Source organism: Hippopotamus amphibius, chromosome 14 (genome assembly GCF_030028045.1).
Source record: "Hippopotamus amphibius kiboko isolate mHipAmp2 chromosome 14, mHipAmp2.hap2, whole genome shotgun sequence".
NCBI classification, from domain to species: Eukaryota; Metazoa; Chordata; class Mammalia; order Artiodactyla; family Hippopotamidae; genus Hippopotamus; species Hippopotamus amphibius.
Window position 1 is genome coordinate 59,673,689 of NC_080199.1, and position 22,137 is coordinate 59,695,825.

Genomic DNA, 22,137 nt, shown 5'->3' on the forward strand with positions numbered 1-22,137 from the left:
TAGTCTGGCTCTTGAACCTATGCTGTTAGCCAAAATGTTAATTCTCTGCTCCAACACAACACTAGTATCAATACAGCAAACTAAAATAATGAAATTTCAAAATCTCCTCAGAAAAATCACAAATTATATCCAAATATACTTTATCTTTCTACTCCTTAGAAAAGAAATAAGTATTCTAGAAATAGCATGGGCCTAAAAACCAGATGTATATAGCCTCAAGTCCCATTTTACATTAGCTGGTGACTCCAGGCAACAGAAACTGAGTTCTGTTTATCTATTCAATAACAAAAATATGTCCTATTTATCTAAGAGAGTAAGATGAAGATTAATTGATTAACATATATGAAGTATCAATATCCTAATACAACTTAAGATGTAGCAAGCAGCTAATGAGTTCTCTGATCAATATCCATGTTGACATTAATAACTAACATATTTCAATAAACAGCATACCTCCTTTTTAATAATAATTTCTTCTCTTTTCTCCATGTTTTCCTGTTCCAGCTTCATTAATTCCCTCTGTATCTTTTGACGCTTCATTTCCAATGACAACTCATGAACGTAATCATAATTAATATCTCCATTGTCAGAATCTTTAAAATAAAGATTCCACTACTTGTCAGAAACTATTAAAATTTATACCAAAAATTAGAGAAAATTTTTCAACTATTTTTATACAAATTAAAACGGTAGATTCTTTAACAAGAACAACATACACTGAAAAGATAAAAGAAATTCATACTGTATCTATAAAGAAAGAAAATCGATACGGCTAATTTATTCACGAAAATAAACATTTTTAAGGTTCCTGGGTTTTCTGGAAGTGATTTTGGATTGTTTGGGTTTTTGGTTAGGAGATGGAATATTTAAAAGATACAATTAAAACACTCAGCTTTAAATTCTAAGCATTAAAGATACAAAAGCCTTCAACATTTCATGCTGCATACGATATGATTCATTATCTTCTTGATTTTCTTAAAGACTCATTAGTATTAAATTAAGGTCACATTAGGTGTACAATACTGTTTCCACAGCTTTGGTGCTTTTTAAATTAATATCATAACTGATTTGTATCTAAAAATAAAGTAATTTTAATACAAATGTGTACATGAGCTAATTTCTGAAGGATCTGTAACAGTTTCATTACAAGTGATTTGTACTAGTTCCTTAGATTAGAACTGTCCATCTCTTCAATGGATCTGATACCCATCCTTTCCAATGAAATAAATATGAGGGTTGGTTTAGAGGGGTAAAAAAACAGTTGTGTACAGAACTATTTCATTACAATGTGTAGTTTTCAGAGGCTACTGGCACTGTTATCTATTTGCTATTAATGCCAAGAAGCCTGGAAGAGGAAATTTCACTGACTTCTAACACATGAACACACTGGGCTTGACATTATAAACTGAGATGCCTTCTCAAGCCATACTTTTAGCACTTAAGATCATCATTTCTTAACCTTAAAGAAATAAAATGAAGAACTAAAAAACAATAAAGATAAGGAGTCCTACTTGACTGCTTAAAGCACAAAAAAATGGACATCACTGTCATGTTTACATAGGTAAATACATTAGAATGCAAACTATCCATTCATGCTTAGGGACTAAGAGGGTAATTACATATACATTATCTGTGTGACAAAACTTGATTACTCATCTTATATTGGTGTATGATGATAATTTCTCAGTAAATACGTAACACTGACTAAATCATGCTTTCCAGTCAGCTAGCAATTACTAAATATTTATGGGCACATAGTTTTTACCAGATAAAATAAAGATACTGAATTTAATTAAATGAATAGTGGCTATCTCTAGTTACTATTTTATACTCAGTTGAGACACTTTACATCAGTGAAGAGTAGGGCTCAATGATCCAGCTTGATTGTGTTCTTAAATTATTAACAGATAAAATTTCTTTACTGAATACTAAGGGCAAAACAAAGGAAAGGGTAATTAATTGAGAAGAATGATTTACAGTGTTTCTGAAGGTATTATCAATAATGCTCTGCTCATCTAAAAACTGCTATCTGGAAATAATCACCCATACAGAACACATGTGAAAAATGACAAATTGGCTTTTGGTCTTCAATCCCTAACCACTCAACCAAGGGGGAGGTGGGGGTGGGGTAGGCCTGAGCAGCTAAAATATATGTTGAAGTCAATGTACTACAGCTAATATATTCTGTGCAGAGGGAAAGCTCTCAAGTCTCTACTCAGAAACTACTTAAATAATTTTATGCATATCTGTTATAATCAAATGTAAGATGTTTTCCTAATCTATAAGAGATGGGCTATGAAGTAGGCACACTGCAACTGATAGTATGACAAAAGAAGAGAAATCAGAAAGCACAAATCATTAGGATGGAACTCAAACAGAGTCGGGGGTGGGGGGAAGGGATAAACTGGGAGTTTGGGACTGACACAGACACATTATTATATATAAAATAGATAACTAAAAATAATCTGCTGTATAGCACATGAAACTCTACTCAATACTCTGTAAATGGCTTACATGGGAAAAGAACCCTAAAAAGAAAAAAAGAGTAGATATATGTATCTATAACTGATTCACTTTGTTGTACACATGAAACTAACACAACATTGTGAATCAACTATATGTCAATAAAAATTTTTTTAAAAAGTCTGAATCCATTTAATAAGTTTAGAAAATATCTCTCAAATCTTACAGCTTAAGACTATCATTACAATTACCTTAGAACAACTGATTCATAGAGAAGTCTAAGTCATCAGGAAAATATTAAATATAATTAGAATGGCACACAACAGAGATTTTTTAAGAATATATAACAAAAATACATGTAGTATATAAAGTTGACATTCTTTACATATAAAGAATTCTGACTAATTAAAAGAAGAATGGGCAAAGGACATGAACAGACATAAACACAAAAAGAAATGCAAATGATATATAAATAAGCCTTTTTCATGTACTATGAGCCATTTTTTCCCCTAATTATAATATTTGGTACTGGCAAAGGTATGTTCATTCTCTGGAGGTAGCAATGCAAACTAATACTTCCAGCCTGGAAAATAATTTGGCAGTATGGGTAAAAGCTTTAAGAACATTCATATCCTTTAATACAACAATTTTACTTCTAGCAATCTATTGTATGCAAGTAATCATATTCAATAGATATAAAAATAAGCCTTTATATTTATACTATTCTATGCACATTGCCCTATAGAAAGATTTTTCTATGTCATACACAAAGGTCAAACACCTTCATTTTAATATCTGCAAAGCATTTCATGATAGGAACATATCATAGTTTATTTAACCATTTTCCTTCTGACATTTAGTTTGTTTTCAATAGTTTGATATTATAAACAAGACTTCAAGGAACACTTTGATACCTACCTTAGTTCACAAGTGCAAATATTTTTTTTTAAAACAGATTTCTCAAACTAGATTTGCTGGACCAGAGATAAGTACGATTTTCATTTTTACTATTGCCAAACTAGACTCCAAAAGTTTACCAAAGTAAACTTTCACTTGATAATATTAGTATTTTTCATTTCTGCCAATCTGATGGGTGAAGAATGCTCTCTCTTTATTTTCACTGGCAAGTCCCTGTAGTAAGGCTGAGCATTTACTGGCCATTTCTATTTCCTCTATGAATTATGTAACCAATTTCTGGGGGATTTTTTTTGCCTATTTTCCAACTGGACTACCTTTTTCTTATATATTTGTGGAACTTCATTATAGGTTTATACAGTGTTTTTATTATATGCTTACACATTACACATCGAATATTTTCTTATAGTGATCTGTTTTTAATAGATTACTTCTGTATTTAGCTACACACACACACAAAATTTAAATCCTTATATAATCTAATCTTTTATGGCTTCTGGATTTTATACTTTATTTTAGGAAGATGTACGTACCTCCAAGATTGCCAAAATATGTTCATACATTTTCTCTTCTACTGCAATGATACTTTTGCTATTTATATTACTGCATTGGTCCTTATGGTAAACAAATATGATAAGTTTAGGGAACCAAATAAAAACAAAGACCTGGGAGTGGGGAGCTGGAAATATAGAAAGCAACTGGATAATGAAAAGTTTTATAGGTACATAAGAATTTGTACTTGATCCTCAAGGCGATGGGAAATCAGAGAATTTTAAATAAGGGAATGAAATGAACCAATTTATTCTTTTAAAAGCTCACTCTAACAGAGAGAGATATATCTGGTAAAGAGCTCATATTCAGAATATAGAAAGAATACTCAACAATTAAAAAACAGTAACAATAAAACAGTAGGCAAAAGACTAGAATAGAGTTTATAAAACAGGTTGTACAATGGCTAATTAATGTGGAAAAGTTCTCAACTTCATTACTCATTAGGGAAATGCACACTAAAACCACAATAAGATACTACACACACCTCCAGAATGGCTAAGATGAAAAAGGCAGAAAACAACATAGTAAGGAGAACCATTTTTGACTTGACATTATCTACTAAAGATGAACATATGCAAACTCCATGGCCCACCAATCCTACTCCCAAGCACGAACTCAAGAGAAATGGGTACATGTTTACCAAAGATATGATTAGGAACAGTAATAGCAACTTATTCATAATAGCCCAAAACTAGAAATTACTCAAATGTTTATTGACAGTAGAATGAATAAATTATAGTATATTCATACAATGAAATACTATATACCAATAAGAATTAATGAACTATAACTACGTGCAATAATTTCACAAACATTTTGTAAACAAAAGAAGCCAAGTACAAAAAGAGTACATGCTATAGATTCCATTCACATAGCGCTCAAACACAGACAAAATTAATCCATGGTGGTAGCAGTCAGGATGGCAGTTATCCTTGGGAGGTGGGGGTGGGGAGGTAGTAACTGGAAGGGAGCACAAGGAGGCTTAGGGAATACTAATACTTTTCTATTTATTGATGGGTGCTGTCCATGAAAATTCAGTAAGCTGTACACATGAATCATGCACTCTTCTGAACATATTATTATACTTTAGTAAAAAAGATTTTTGTGAAGATTATTCTGGCTTTAAGTGGAGAATGATTTAGGAGATAAGGCTAACCTCAAGGCATGAGGTTAGAAGCTTATTTAGTAAAATATATTTACAGGCAACAAATACCTTAAGAATTAGAATATTACTAGTAATTTAGAGAAACAGATGGTTCTGAAAGACATTCAGTAGACATAAATGTTCAGAAATCCATAATTTCTGGGTTGAGGGAAAGAAATAGTGTCAACAATGACTCTCAAGCTTTTGGGGAACCAGTAGGAAGGTGGTGCCCTTAAAATATGGGACTCAGATGGAGATATCCAGTTGGTAGATGCTTCAATTAAGAGCTCCAGATACTGGAGTCATTAATACATAGATGTAAATGATGCCCTTGGAGCATGATTTCACCCAGACAGAAAATTTGAAAATGAGAAAAAAATAAGTCTTTGGTAAAGGGGAAAGAACTAAGTTTTAGAAGCTGCTTATAAAGACAAGTGATTCTCAAAGAGCAGTCTGAGAACTCCCAGGGATTCCCAAGACAATTTCTGGAGTTCTAGAAGATCAAAAATATTTCTATAATACTGCATTATTTGCCTGGTTTACTCAATCTCTCATGAGTATATAGTGGATTTTTCCAGAAGTCACATGAAATGTGATATTATTAACAGACTGAATGCAGAAGCAGATATGAAAATCTAGAGGTTTTCCATTAAACCAGTTAAGAGTTAACTTTAAGAAGTTAAAAAAGATTTTCAGGGAGTTCCCTGGTGGTCTTGTGGTTAGCATTTGGCATTTCCGCTGTCATGGCCCAGGTTCAATACCTGGTCGGGGAACTAATCCCACAAGCTGCACAGAATGGCCACAAAAAAGAAAAGAAAAAAAAGATTGCAAAAAAGATTACATGCAAAAACATGTAAAACATTGCCACCTTCTCCAATTTCTATTTTTGCTTTGCAAAGCATAGCTATTTTCCAAAAAATACTGTTAAATAAATTAATATATATTTAAAAATTTTCTCAGAACCAATTCCTAATATGGAAACTACTGAAACAGATAATCCACAAAAACCGAAGTTCTCTGGGGTCCATAAAAAGAGTGAAATGTGTCCTGAGACCAAAAAGTCTGAGAACTACTCATACAGACCAACTTTTTCTCAGTCTAGCTAAAACTGTTATTCACTTTAGATTGAAAATGCAGAAGGTAAACACATTAAATGAGTTCAGTCTCACTATCTAGCTCCATTCTTCAATATTTCTTCAAACAGAAAAAAACCACAGAGATACACAATAATCAGAACCTCAAGAGAAAGCCTAAGAAACAGCAATGTATTTTACATGTAAAACTACTACAAAAGACATTTACTCACCTCTTAAAAGAATTTCGCATCTAAAAGTCTCTTGTAATAAAATCACTTCTCTTTTTTAAAGATGATAGTCTAGAGCAAAGTCTTGGGAATCAACATTATGGGACAGAACGAATACAAGGAGCCTCTATGTAAGACCAAAGGGCTTAGAACAGTAGGACAGAAAATCTGACGAATGATACATGGAAGCCAAGGGAAAAGTGTTTCAAGGAGACAGAGGCTCTGGGATGTGTCACATGCTGCAGAAAGGTTAAAGAAGAAGGAGACAAGTATGTCTCCTTTTATTTAGCAAAGAGGAGGTTATTGTGACCTTAAAGAGCAGTTTTAGTGAAGACATGGGTCAGAAGACTGAATAAATATGAGGTGAAAAAGTAGAATTTGGTTGTAAAGTGGGAATAAGCAGGGTGATGACTCAAAATAATATGGAGAAAAGAGAAAATGTGCCAAGATGGATATTATAGCTGTAAAAGAGAATATAAAATAAATGAAGAAGATTGCAGAGGTGGGAAGAAATCAGGGGAATGTAACCTTATGGAGCAGGAAGGGGGGTGCCTCTTGTAAAGAACAGGAGGGAAGGGACTTCCTAGGTGGTGCAGTGGTTAAGAATCCACCTGCCAATGCAGGCGACAGGGTTCGATCCCTGCGCCAGGAAGATTACACATGCCACAGAGCAACTAAGCCCGTGAGCCACAACTATTGAGCCTGCACTCTATAGAGCCCGTGAGCCACAACTATTGAGCCTGTGTGCCGCAACTACTGAAGCCCGCACACCTAGAGCCTGTACTCCACAACAAGAGAAGCCACGGCAATGAGGAGCCTGCACACCACAATGACGAGTAGCCCCCACTCGCCACAACTAGAGAAAGCCCATGTGCAGCAATGAAGACCCAACACAGCCAATAAATAAATTAATTTAAAAATAAAAAGAACAGAAGGGAAGTAAAAATGTTCAGGTGTGAGTTAAAGACTAGTTTATAGGTGTGGTGGCAGGAAGTTGAAAGAGTTTGTGGATAAAGAGTTCCATCATCTCTGTCCTGTAAACGCAAGCAGGAGAAAGGCGCTGGAAGGTTGGAGATTTAAGGAGAGGGTTTGAAAGAGCTACTATGAAGAAAAGGAGCAAACTGACTTAGGCTTTTCTGAATCTTGAAAATGTTCAACAATTAGCATGCATTATTGTAATAGGAATAGTGAAGTTTCTATTTTTAAAAATAAGAAGCATCCAATGTAGTTAAGAATGTTTTTTATAAAAAATAATTAAAATGAAAAGAAAAAAATGTTGAGTCTGTTGAGAGATATTACCTTAGAATTTAGGAAAAGCTAGCCATTCAACCTGGAACAGTTAGTTTGTAATATTTTACTTACTGCTATTTTGTAGGAGGTATTAGATTTACTGATGAAATCCCAAAGAACTAATCATAGAGAAATCTCCTACTTGTTCTTAGAAGCAATGTTTTAACAGACAATACTGTATAAAGATGAAATGGATTTTCTTAAAAAGTACTGATGTTCAAATTACTGGAGAGATATTTAAGCTACTTTTCAAGTATTAGTCTATATGAGTTTTCAGAGATAGTTCTTAAATATAGCAGTAAATATTTTAGGCTTGCAGGCTCTTGGCTGTCATAGTACTCAACTCATCTAACGTAGTTCAAAAGCAGCCACAGAAAATACGTAACCAACGGACATGGCTGTTCTCCAATAAAATTTATTGCAAAAACTGGTGGCTGGCCCAGAAGCTATAATTTTCTAGCCCCTGCTCTAACTTTTCAGCTATCTGATGAGGAAGTTGCTTACATTCTTAAACTCTTTATTTTTTCATCTCTAAGTAGAGTAACAGCTACTGATTTAATGAGGTAATTATATAAGTTATATTAAAATGCCCAGTACACCCAATACATTCGACAAATGTGAGTTCCCTTTCCCTGTATTTGGTAGTGTGAGGCTACAGTGCTCACTTTCCAGAAGATCACAGAAGCAGAGAAGAGAAAACATTCATGGTGTGGAAAATAAATGCTTGTTTGTTAAGACAACGACTGTAAGATGATTTTGCTAATTCTTCATGAACAAATCCCCGGTCTCAATTATCATTAGATTTCAATTTCTTGAAAGATGTAATCCAACAATTTCTTAGAAATAATTTTCCTAGGTCTTTAAGGTTTAAAAATCTCATTTTTAATATTTTATGCAAAATAATAAACATAAATTTAGAGTCTTTTAAACCTTGGTACTGAGGAACTTAAAAGATTTACAAATGTAATAAAATTCCAAAGGACTGTGATGCTATACAATAAGTTCTAGGGAGAAAAGCTTTCTCTGCTTTTGTTCTGCTACCATATGCCATTTTTTGCCTTATTACACAATAAGATAGACACAGTCAATCAGATGATTCTGAAACAACAGCTGGAAAGTGTTTTAAAGCCCACAGAAAGTCTACAAAGTGAATAATCAATAAATTGACTATATAAACAAAGATTTTTTGAAACTCACCATCTCTATTAGTTTCCCATTCTACATTTTCTTCTTCACTTTCTGGAGTTCTCTCCTTAGTGATTTTTATGTCTTCCTTTTCCCTATGTCTCCCTCTTGAAGATTCTTTCTAAAAAGTACACACATACATATGGGTTATTATATTTATAAAAACTACAAGAGGTAGTTACTATAATACAGAATATTTCTAACTTTATCTTTGTTTCATTAAAGAATCAGTTTTACAAATAATCACTCCTCCACTAAGCAGAGGAAGTAATTTGTTCTAGAGTTATTATCACAATGGAAAGACTGTACTATTATTTCTTTTACTAAAGAACAGCAGCTTGGTAAGTGTATAAAGTAACCAAGATTTTAAAAGAGACAATGAAAATCAAATACATTTTGATTTTTGGTAGTATACTACATACACAGTTTCTACATGAAAATTACAGGGGTAAAGTTTAAAATGGATAAAATACAACTGGAGGAATTGTGACTATATTTTAAAATGACTAGAAAGAGGCTACACCGGTTCACAGTAGGTTCTCAAAAACAATTGCTGATCTAAGACTTTTACGTTATATACTAACGTAAAAGCATTTACCTACACCTAAAGATAAATTCAAATTCATCTAATACATTTTATAAATGCTTTAAAAGGGGGGATATCCCCTATTTTGATGAAACCAAAATGGTAACTAGAATAGTTAGAAAAGTTATCTTTACATTGCAGCTAAAAACCAAAAAACTTTACATTTTATTCCAGGTATAAGAGTAGCCTACAGACAAAGCAGGACAATAGTACCTCAGCTTGTAAAATTTAATTAAATATCCTATTACAGAAGATGAAGACTCTAACCCACATTTTACTAAGTGGTAAGAAAATAACTAGTGTCATGGAATTGTTATCTTCCCACCACTGTGTCTCACTTTTATTAACACTAAATCCTGGCTGAAAGTCACTAAAACACAAGGACATTAAGTGCTGAGAGTTCTTTCTGCACATTACTAGACATAAAATTTGGCTGCTTAAAACACATTAATTTCTCTATGTCTTCTTTTTAAAGAACTCTAGTATATAGCTACATCTAAATTTTACTTATTTAGGTATGAAGTCATGCTGTATTATTACTAAATAACATATATAGTTGCTAGTACGACAAAAGAGGCTGACAAATATCATTAAAAGATTATATAATAGAATGCACCATGACAAAACAGTAAAAGATCAAAAAAAAAAAGAAAAAAGAAAAGCACTCCTATTTGAACACAAGACAAAGGGAGAAAAAGGAACACAATATATTTTTATTCTTTTTTTTTTCCAAGTGAGCATTTTTTTAAACTGTTTATTTTATATTGGAGTTCAGCTGATTAACAATGTCATGTTAGCTTCAGGTGTATATATTTATTCTTAAAATATATTTTGTGGAATATCAATGAAGAACAATTCTAGATCCCATGCAACTTTTGAATGTTTTGTAGATTAAACCCACTATAAATATACATTAGTATGTGCTATATAAAAAATGTTTACAGAAAGTTATCTCCAAATTATTGAATAATATATTCTGTGGGTTTTTTTGTCTATAAGATATCAGACTACATTTGTCTATATGTAGTTGTTATACCAACTACAAATGTAGTTGAAAAGGGTTTCAGAGCAGTAGTGCTGGTACTGGAAAACAAAATAATCTGCAAATTTGTAACAGATTATTTTTAACAGATTTAGAAACAGATATAATAATCTCAATAAATTTCATTAATTTATGTAAATACTTCATAATATTTACCCTACATATTGAAATCATGTAATTTTTGCACTGCCTACTGTTTTCCAATATGACTCTAATACTGGCCCCAGGGATCATATATAACTTCTATTATTAAGTACTAGAGACTGAATGCAGGCTTCAATATGTGGTGGAATTTCAAGTTTTGAGATACATTTTTTTCCTAATACTTTGTCACTATCCCACCTCATATCATAATAGAGGAAATTATTTTGATAACACCTAAGGCTCAGGTCATTTCTTTAAATGTTGCATTTCTTCATTTTTCTACTTCAACAGTGTACAACTTGTTTAGGCATGTTATTCTTTGTAAAATAAAATTATTTCCCTCTTTCTCTTATCATATCCAAACATAAAGGGTCTGGTATTACTTGTCCCATGTAGTACAGCATGGTCTGCTCTTTCACCTTCCTGTAATTTCTTGAATAGAATGGTGTGTATCTTACTGCTCTTACATGCAAACATATTAACTAGAAGTACAACCATTTGATTATTATGTATTCTAAATTAATCATTCTGGAACATGTATGTGCTGAAATACTTGTTAAAGAACCACAATATTTTAGCTAACATCCATGGGATGAGATATTTTATGAATTACTTGGATTTCAAAACATATTAAGTAACAATGCCAACAGGGTCTGAAGCAGCAACCTGTAATCAAACATACTGATATTTTTGCAGCAAAACATATGAATTCACCAACTGGGTAAAGACCATATAATAAGCTTTACATCAATTAAGATCAGGATTTCCTGACAAATAAGTTTATGCCTAACTTGGGGAAAATGTTTGGTTTTAAAAGTCTCTTACACTTCAGAAATGCAATACATAATTGTGAACTTTACTTTCACTTTATTTCTACTTTATAGTACATTCATATTTATTTCTTAAACATTATATGTATGGACAGATTATATTAACCATAAATTTTATTTTTAGCTAGTAAGGAGGCATTACTAAGAATAGGATCTAAAAAGAAGTGTTGAGGTGAAAAGAATTGAAAACCAATATTAAAATAACTGGATTAGCAACCATAATAATAAAAAGTTAGGGGTCTTCGAAGTAATATAATCCAATTTCCTACCCCATGAAGAAAATTTTTTCCTAAATATTGTATAGTTATAAAAGTCCTCTAATAGAAGAATTTCAGGGAAAAAAAAATTTACTCCCAAGATCTCCACTGATAGCTCTCCACGGTTGCATTCTTTGTCCCCATTTTCAGACAGTTCTAAATATTAAAAAATTATTTCTTATACTGATCACAACTCTCTTATACCGCTCCAGAATTTCTATTGATTGGAATTAATTCTGACCTCTAGAATCGTGCAAAACAAATCTAATAATTTTTCCACATGACAGCTATTTAAATATTTTAACACTGTCCCTAAATCTCTTCAGTATCTTCTCATATCAGGCCAAAGACACCCTACATACTGATCATCCATGAACGCTTCACAATTTTCATACCCCTCACTACTCGTCCTCTTCTCTGGGCATACTAATTTGCCAATGTTGCTTCAATAAAATGTGATAACTAGAATTAACCTAGTTCTGCCCGAGCAGCATAGAGCATATAGCTTCTACTTCTCCCAGTACAGAATTGAAATTATTTTTGTATTAATGACTCTGTTTGGTTCTTTGGGGGGTGGGGGGAAGAGGAGTTTTGAGTGGAGTTTAAATAAGAAACTATAATCCTATAAGCTATACAAATGTAAACTACAATCTCACATAAAATGAAGTCTAGAAATAGGGTAAACTTCAGGGCTGGGTGATGTAGTAACACACTGAAATCATTAGAGACTAAATTTTCTCATTTTTTTCTTTTCTTACAGCTCTGCTATTCCAGCTCAGTATATAGCTCTTAGGACAGATATAACTGATATTTTGAAATTTTAAAATGATTCACGGATGTGTAATTTCAGATACTTTCAACATTACAGAAACACAGATAGAAGAGAAACTTAAGATCTACAGTTAGGAAACTACAGTTTATTTTGAAAAATCCCATAATAGGGTTATCAGAGACTTTCTTTTATGAAAGCAGTCACAAAAATTATACTAGCTTGTCTCAGAATAAGCAGAGTCACAAATAAATAAGATTATAAACTTCAAAAAACAGTCAACAGATAACAAAAATCAGGTCATCTCCAAACACCACATTTTAAAAATTACAATGAAGAGAGAAAAAAATATTAACATCTCTGTATCTATGTACTGAATAATACAGCACTGAAGAGCACAAACTATAGGAGATGGGAGAGAACTAGACAGAAATATAATCCTAATAAGATACTTTGTAAGACATTCTCAAACCAAGATAGATCAAGTACACAAAGATATGAAAACCACGGGAGAGCAAAACAACAGATGTTTCAGATATACTTTAGAACTTGAAAGCCAAAAAACAGAAAATATACCTTCTTTTTAAGCACAAAGAGAAAATTCAGAAAAACTGACCATATCTTAGGCCATAAAGAAAATCTCATCAAATTTGAGAGAGAAAAAAAAGATACAAAAAGCAATAATATAGATGTTATTTTTAAAAAAATCAAAAGAATACACACATAAAACAAACAAAAGGCTCTTCAATCTGAAAAATTTTAAACATGCCATTAAGCAATTATTGGACCATAGGTGAAATACAAACCTAAAGATAAGAATTCCTTAAAAATAATGACAATGAAAGCATGATATATGAGATCTATGGAATTCAGCTAAAGCAGATGTCAGAAAAATGCTTATAGCATTAAATATGTGTGTATGAAAATAAATAAATGCTCAATCAATTCAAAAAAGAAAAGGAATACAAAAACCAACGAAGGAATTAATAAAGAAAAGCAATATAAATATATTGAAAAGAGAAAGAACTAATATATAAATCTAAAGTCTGATTCAAATAAACCACTGACTAACCTAATGAAGAAAAAAGGGAAAAAGCACAAGTATTCAAAATCCTATATGACAATGTAAAAACAGCCATCAGAACAGAGAAAAATGAAAAATGTGATTTCTTCACACAACTCTATGTAAGCTAGTTTAAAAACCTAGACAAAATACATAATTTCCTTGAAAAAAAAATTAACAGAACTGACAAAGTCAAAAGTCTACTAATTTCCATTGGAAAAATAAATTATTTACAGAACTTCTTCATAAAATAGTACCAGACTCAGGTGGTTTCATATGGGAATTCTACCAAACCTTTCAAGAGCAGAAAATCCCAATACCACTTAAGATATTCCAGAACAAAGAATTAGGAATATTTTGTTATATAAGGTACTTGGACTACCTGTGAAGTGCTACAGTATTATTAAAAGAAGACTTGAATTAGTTGTAAATGTAACTGCAAACTCTAGGGCAACCACTAAAAAAGTTAAAATAACAAGTATAATTGATGCATTAAGAAAGGAGAGAAAATGTAGTAATATAAAATGCTCAATTCAAACAATAAAAGGCACAAAAAGAGTGGAAGACAAAAAAAATAGACACAAAGAACAATGGTATAACAAATAGAAAACAGTAACAATTACAGTAGATATTAGTACAACTGTATCAATAATTACTTTAAACATCGACAGACTAAACACACCAATTTAAACACAGAGATTGTTAGAGTGGATCAGAAAACAAGACCCAGCTAGCTGTATGTTGTCCATGAGAAACCAACTATAAAAATAAAGACACATATAAATTAAAAGGAAGGGGATGGAGAAAGATATACTAAGCTAATACTAATCAAAAGACAATGGGAGTAGAGATATTAATTTCAGACAGGCAAGCTTCAGAATAAGGAAAGTTAGCAAGGACAAAGGGGCATTACATAATGATAAAGGGGACAAGTCTTCAAAAAGACTTAACAATCCTTAACATATACGCACCTAACAACAGTGTAAAATATATGAAGTAAAAACTGATATTACTGCAAGGAGAAATATATGACCCACTAATACATTTGGAGACTTCAACAACCCTCTATCAGAAATGTACAGATCAAGCAGGGAGAAAATTAGCAAGAACACAGCTGAAATTCAAAGCACCATCAATCTACTGGATATAACTCACATCGATAGACTACTTCATCCAATGACAGTAGAATACACATTCTTCTCAAGCTCACACAGAACAGTCACCAACATGGACCATATTCTGGACCATAAAACACACTTTTAAAGAACAAAAATCATATAATGTCTAATCTCAGACCACAGTGGAACTAAACTGGAAATCAATAACAGAAAGATAACATGATAATCCCCAAAGATAGCTGCAGATTAAACAACACACTTCTACTTAACATATGGGTCAAAGAAAAAAAAATCTCAGAGCAATTTCATAATATTTCAAACTAAATGAAAATAAAATACAATTTATCAAAATTTGTGAGATGCAGCAAATGCAGTATTTAGAGAGAAATTGATAGCACTGAATTCATATAGTAGAAATGAAGAAATCTTTAAAATCAATAATCTGAGTTTCTACCTTAGAAAACTAGAAAAAGAAGAGCATCTGAAATCTAAAGTAAGCAGAAGAAAAATAGCAAAAATCAGAGCAAAAATCAATGAAACTGAAAACAGGAAATCAATGGAGAAAAACCAACAAAACCAAAAGCCAGTTCTTTGAAAAGATCAAGCTTCTATGCAGGCTAACTAAGAAAAAAAGAGAGAAAACAAAATTACCAATATCAGAAACAAAAGAGGAGACATCACTATAGATTTTGAGGACATTTAAAGGATAATAAAGGAATATTATGAACAATGCTATGCCCACAAATTTGATAATCTAGATGAAATGGACTAATTACTTGAAAGATACAATCTGCCAAAACTCACACATCAAGAATAGACAATCTGAACAGACATATCTACTATAGAAATTGAATCAATAATTAATAACTTTTCAAAACATAAAGCACCAGGACCATATGGGTTCATACGTGAATTCTATCAAACATTTAAGAAAGAAATTATACCAATTCTCCACAATCTCATCCAGAAGACTGAAGCAGAGAGAATATCTCCTGAGTTATTCTGAGGCCAGCATTAATACCTAAATATCTAATACCAAAATATAGCTGATTCACTTTGTGGTACAGCAGAAGCTGGCACAACAGTGTAAAGCAATTATACTCCAATAAAGAGCTTAAAAAAAAAAAAAAAAAGACCTATATCTCTCATGGACACTGATGCAAAACTCCTGAATGTATTAGCAAAATATAAGCAAATGAAATTCAACAATACACAAAAATAATTATACAGTACAACCAAGTGGGATTTATGCAAGGGTGGTTCAACATTCAAAAATCAATGAAGGAAAAAAAAAAAAAAAGAATTAAAAAAAAAAATTGATAACACACACACACACACAAAAAATCAATGAAGGTAATCCATCACATCAACAGACTAGAAAAGAAAAAAATGACATGATCATATCAACAAAGAAGTCTTTGACAAAATCCAACACTCATTTGCAATAAAAACTCTCAGCAAACTAGAAAACAGAGGATAACTTCCTCAACTTGATAAAGAACATCTATCCAAACCCAAAGTTGACATTATAATTAATGCTGAGAAACTGGAAGCTTTCTTGCTAACCTCAGGAACAAAACAAGGACGTCCTCTCTCATCATTCCTTTTCACTGTCATAATGGAAGTCCTAACTGATGCAATAAGCAAGAAAAGGACATAAAAAGTATACAGATTGAGAAGGAAGAAATGTGTCTTTGTTCACAGATGACATGATTGTCTATGTAGAAATCTTGACAGAATCAACAAACCTGTAGGTTGTTTTGGGTAGCATGGATATTTTACCAATCCTAATTCTTCCAATCCATGAGTACGATATATCTTTCCATTTATTTGTGTCATCTTAAATTCCTTTCATCAATTCATTAAATTCCTTTCAGTTTTCAGTGTATAGGTCTTTCACCTCCTTGATTAAATTTATTTCTTTGTATCTTATTCTTTATGGTGCAATTGTAAATAGATTTTTCTTTCTGATAGATCATTATTAGTGTATAGAAATGCTACAGATTTCTGTATATTAATTTCATATCCTGTAACTTTACTGAATTCATTTACTAGTTCTAATAGTTTTTCTGGTGGAGTCTTTAGGGTTTTCTGTATATAGTATCGTGTCACCTGCAAATAGTCATGTATATATATTTTAAAGTGGCAGGATAATCCAATAAATTAGTATTTAGGTTATCCATAGGGAAAAAAGTAGAGCAATGAAGAGATAAAAGGTAGACTTTTCTGAATGTAACCTGTTCTATAGATTTAACTTTGAAACCATGAGGTACCTCATTAGTGCAGTAGGCATCAGTCTCATAACTTTGAAACCATGGAAATGTTTTATATACTTAAAGAACAAAATTGTATTTTTAAAAACCCTAAAACTAAAATCAAAATGAAATGAATCAACCCAATTACACCAATTTTGTGGTTTAACCACATAGACAACTATTTAAGTAACTTAAAACACAACTTGCACTTTTGCTGTACAGCAGAAACTAACACATTATAAATCAACTACCCTCCAATAAAAATTAATTTTTAAAAAATACAGTAGTTTGACTATCTATTCCTAAGAAACAAATTTCACAGATATTTCCCTCATGGGATATATCCCAAGAATTACAAAGACATCTTAAACTGTTCTAAGTAATCATATTATTAGTAACACTATTGTTAATTATCATTCTGGAACTATTAAATGTAAGATGATACAAATGAATGTCAACAGGGACTAAGATTTTCAGCATAAGAGAAAAGTGATACAACTATAAAATCAAAGAATTAGGTAAAAGTCTTGCAATTCTAAATTTGAATTATTTGAACTCATGTTTGCATGTTTTTAAAGAGAAAATACACACGTCTTTCCTAGGTGAAATACAATGAAAAGCCCTAAAAACAACTAATCTAGTGGTTTCCAAGTAATGATCCTGAAATACCATCTCCCAATAAAAGAATCAGGGCTGTCGGGGAAAACGGCTGACTCCAAGTAGAGGACACAAAATATACACAATGAGCTGGGAACATCTTAACAGAAACAAAGAAACTATGAAGGACTACTGAAGTTGTGTTAACAAAAGACAGGATATAATCAGATTTCATCAAAATTAAAAGATATCTTAAAAAATATCACAGGGACTTCCCTGGCAGTCCAGTGGTTAAGACTCCATGCTTCCACTGCAGGGGCCATGGGTTCAATCCCTGGTCAGGGAACTAAGATCCTGCATGCCACACAGTGTGGCAAAAAAAAAAAAAAGACACTACAAAGAAAAGGAAAAGGCAAGTCAAATATTGGGAAGATACATTTATAACACACGTCTTATAAATGACTGGTGGTATTCAGGATATATAAGAACCACAAATCTGTAATAAGACAAACAGCCCATCTTATAAACAAAAGACATAGACATTTCACAAAAAATATATAAAAGGCCAATAAACACATGAAAAGATGCTCAACATCACTAACCAAGAAATACAAATTAAAACCACTATATACCCAGTACAGCAATGCCAGGTGTTGGCAAGAATGTACAGCAACTGAAACTCTCACACACTGTGGGCTGAGATGTAAAATGGAATAACCACTAGGGAAACTACTTGGCAGTTGCTTATAAAGTTAAAAGTACACATAACACATGACTCAGCAATTCTACTTCTGGGTACTTACCCATAAAAAACATAATCCACAGAAAGACTTGTACACAAATGTTCATAACAGCTTTATTCACGACAGCCAAAAACCAGAAAACAACTCTAATGTCCATCAACTGGGGAATGGATAAACAAATTTTGACATATCTATATAATAGAACACTAGTCCACAATAAAAGGAACAAACTATTGACACATACTACAACATGGCTGCACTTCAAAAGTATTATGCTAAAAGAACCTAGACACAAGAATATATAATATCTGCTTCCATTATAGTGACAGATCAGAGGTTATCAGGAGCCTGATTTGAGAGGGGACTGACTCTAAAAGGACATGAAGATATGTCTGGGTTGATGGAAATGTTCTGCATCTTGACTGTGGTGGTTATACAGGTGTGGACATTTGTCAAGACTCAAATGGTACACTTAAAGTGAATACATTTTATAAAGTAAACTTTTAAACAGAGCTCAGTATCTAATATAAAGACCTCCCACAAGCTAAGGAAGGGACATTTGAGAAAAAAAAAGAAAAAGAAAGGAAAAGGAAAAGAAAAAAGAATTAAAAAAATAATAGTGGTACTCGATTAAAGTTAGAGACATCAATAAGAACTCATGTTTAGCTCAAAACAGATAAAGATGGTTACTAGTAATGTCTACAGATATATGCATATACACCAATTAGTAAACACACATATATTTCTTTGCTCTGTCAGCTGAGAGGCACTAAAAGAAACACCACTCCAGCAGGAACAAGCACACCAAGTACCCAGACTTTAGCATGCTCTCTCTCCTAACCATCAGAGAAAAAGCCCATGCTACCCATACCAAGAGGCCCACATGGAGAGAAACAGGCCTTCAGCTGACTGCCAGCATCAACAACCAGACATGTGAGTGAAAAGATCTTCAAATGATTCCTGCCTCCAGCATCCTAGTACTTTAACTGAGGTTCTAGACATAAAGGAAGAGATAAGCTGTGCCCACTGTGTCCTTTCTGATTTCCTGACAGAATCCATGCACAAAATAAATGGTTGTTTTATACCAAGGTTTGGAAACTGAAACTCCTTTTAACGTTATCAAAAAATAGTATATATTTGCAGATCATACAAGGCTAAAAACATTAATTTTTTATATAAAAAGAACATTTTTATCTACATTTAAAAATCACCATAATCAATCATGTACTACACATTATCAAATTCCCACCAAGTGGTATATATTGTATCTCTCCTAAACCTTTTCCTTTGAAATAGAACACTCATCTGTTCTACTTAATCCTATACTCACTTCCCCAATTTTTAATATGGTGACTCTCTACTCTTGCTGTTTTACATTTACTGCATTTTATTCCTTCCAAAGAATTTTCACATGTATGTCCTCATTTTTTTCTCACGAAAACTTGTGACATATTGGTGCATGTATCTTTAAAGACAAAAAACGATGCCAAGAGACTTACTCAGGGTAGTTATAAAACTGTTAATAAGGCCCAAGTTAAAGTCCTCCACTGCATGAGTCAGCTTTTTATGACAGATATAGTCCTATCTCCTTTCTTAGTCAGTGAAACTTTTTCCTCATCTGGCCCGAAATATCAAGATGTAGAAAAAGAACAAGCGAATTTTTTTTAGGCGGTGGGGGGAGGGGAATGAGGGACATGAATAGAACTGTGTAGGGGACTATGAAGCAAAAGTAATAATTATGCATACATTCTGGGAGGTACAGTTCCCAGAAAGCTTCATGCTAGAAATTAGTTCTCAATTCAGAATACCAGAGAACCAGGCATTAAGGGTAGGTTAAAATCGACTGTAGTGTGCAAAGTCAAAATCGATGGTAGCCTATAAAATATCTGAAAGAGGCTGGAAATTGGATAATCAACTTGAGATTCAGCTAAAGACTGAAGTCTGAAAAAATAATTTACATAGTAGTCATCTTAAATAGATCCAGAGTGGAGGCGAGGATAAATATCAAGTCTAAACAGATTCTCTGAAGATAAGTCATCAGGTTGAGGTAGGGGAGGAAATGATAAAAATGACCCTTTGAAAAACTACTGGACAAAGAAAAGGGAACATCATTCTGAAGTTTCAAAAGAAAAAGTTCTGAAAATGACTTATTATTGGAACAAGAGAAGCTCATTAAAATGATAGATTAAGAAAAATATTTTTAAATATATATTACACAGATCAGTTGAAACATTATTCCAATTGTTTTAATTTCATATACGAGAAAGCAGATTGACAAAAAAGATTTAAGACTTTAAATACAAAGATCATGAAAAATATTGGAGATGGTAGTAAAGATTCCTTAACAACATGAATATACTTAATGCCACAGAACTATACACTTAAAACTGTTTAAAATGGTAAATATATAGTGTATTTTATAATTTAAAAAAGAAAAAAACTTTTAAAGATCAATTCATACAAATAAACTCAGACCATTGACCATCTGCTCTAAGATTTAGGTGAGCAAGGGATGCTCACAGTGCATCTCTAAATTCTAAACTATTAGATGTCCCCCCACAATGATGAATTATTTAATACTTTCTTGAATGTGGCCTCAAAGCTTCTCCTAAGAGACAGGGATCCCCTATAGCACATGCATGCCCTAATCATCAACAAATGCTTGAATGTTCCTCCTATTTGACTCTATATTCACAGGTCTAAGTTTGCTTTCAAAACTATTTTAATTTATTCTCACCAGCAATCAATCTTTTCTAAGTAATAACAAGCAAATGAGCAGTGGAGGCAGGGAACAATCAGATTTCAGCAGTAATGTTTCCAGAGGGGTCTTCCCCGTCCCTAAACCCAGGGCCTGAACTCTCCAAAGACTGATGTGAGCAGGCTTTTGCCGAATTCTGTCTCCTATTTTGGTGTCCAGGGGCAATTTGAGAGGAGAGAGAGGTTCTGGGCTGTCCTTATGGCTGTCTAGGTTGTGTGAAGGCACAAAGGGAATGGCATCCCTTGGAGATGAGAAAAGTACCAGGGCTGAAATCAGAAGACAGTCTTAGTTTCTGCCCTCTCACTGACTAATTACGAGACTTTCAAAGCACCTCACTTCTCTGAGCCTTGGTTTTCTCATCTGTCAAGATAGAGAACATGACTAGGCCAGTGCTTTACAAACTATCTATGATGAAGGAGCATGAGTTTTCATTCCTCTACTCCATCCCCTAATCTGTTGGGGAGCTTTTGTGAAATACAACAAAAATGAATACCATAGTAATAATACTGTACCATACATTTGAAAGTTACTATGAGAAAAGATCCTAAAAGTTCCCATCACTCACACAAAAAATTGTGAGAACAAACTAGTGGTTACCAGTGGGGAGAGGGGAGAGGGGTAAGATGGGGCATGAGATTACGAAATATAAACTACTATCTATAAAATAAATAAGCAACAAGGATATATTGTACAGCACAGGGAAACAGAGCCATTTATTTTGTAATAGCTTTAAATGGAGTATAATCTTATAAAAATATTGAATCACTATGTTGTACACCTGAAACTAATATAATGTTGTAAATCAACTATACTTCAACTAAAAATTTTTTTAATTGTAAAAAAAAAAAAACTATTTTAATTTTGTGCTGGAATTATGTAAAATAACAAGTCTTATAGATGAAGAAAACAATTCAATTACTGCATTTGAGAAGTTCCATACACTTGTTGAAAGTATCTATACCATAAAAATATGTTTATTATTTTATAAATGTTCTAAAATAGCATATTAGGGTCATGCAAACACAGAAAACAGTGCCAAAAATTAGTTGTCTGTGATGCTATGAGCCTAGAGTACAAAAGGGGTCACAAAACAATCCTCTCTCCTTTCCACCTTAGTTAATGG

At 32.6% G+C, this 22,137-nt stretch overlaps 1 protein-coding gene across 6 annotated transcripts in view; it reads right to left on the minus strand.

Annotated features, from left to right (window-relative positions):
- ZC3H13 (zinc finger CCCH-type containing 13) overlaps positions 1-22,137 on the minus strand; it is an 83,706-nt gene that overhangs the window by 47,767 nt on the left and 13,802 nt on the right. For all 6 annotated transcript variants that reach the window (XM_057707448.1, XM_057707447.1, XM_057707445.1 and 3 more), the window contains exons 5-6: positions 8,865-8,973; positions 454-593 (exon numbers count right to left, since the gene is read on the minus strand). In XM_057707448.1, the coding sequence (XP_057563431.1) occupies positions 454-593; positions 8,865-8,973 (249 nt within the window). The remainder of the gene's footprint in view (positions 1-453; positions 594-8,864; positions 8,974-22,137) is intronic.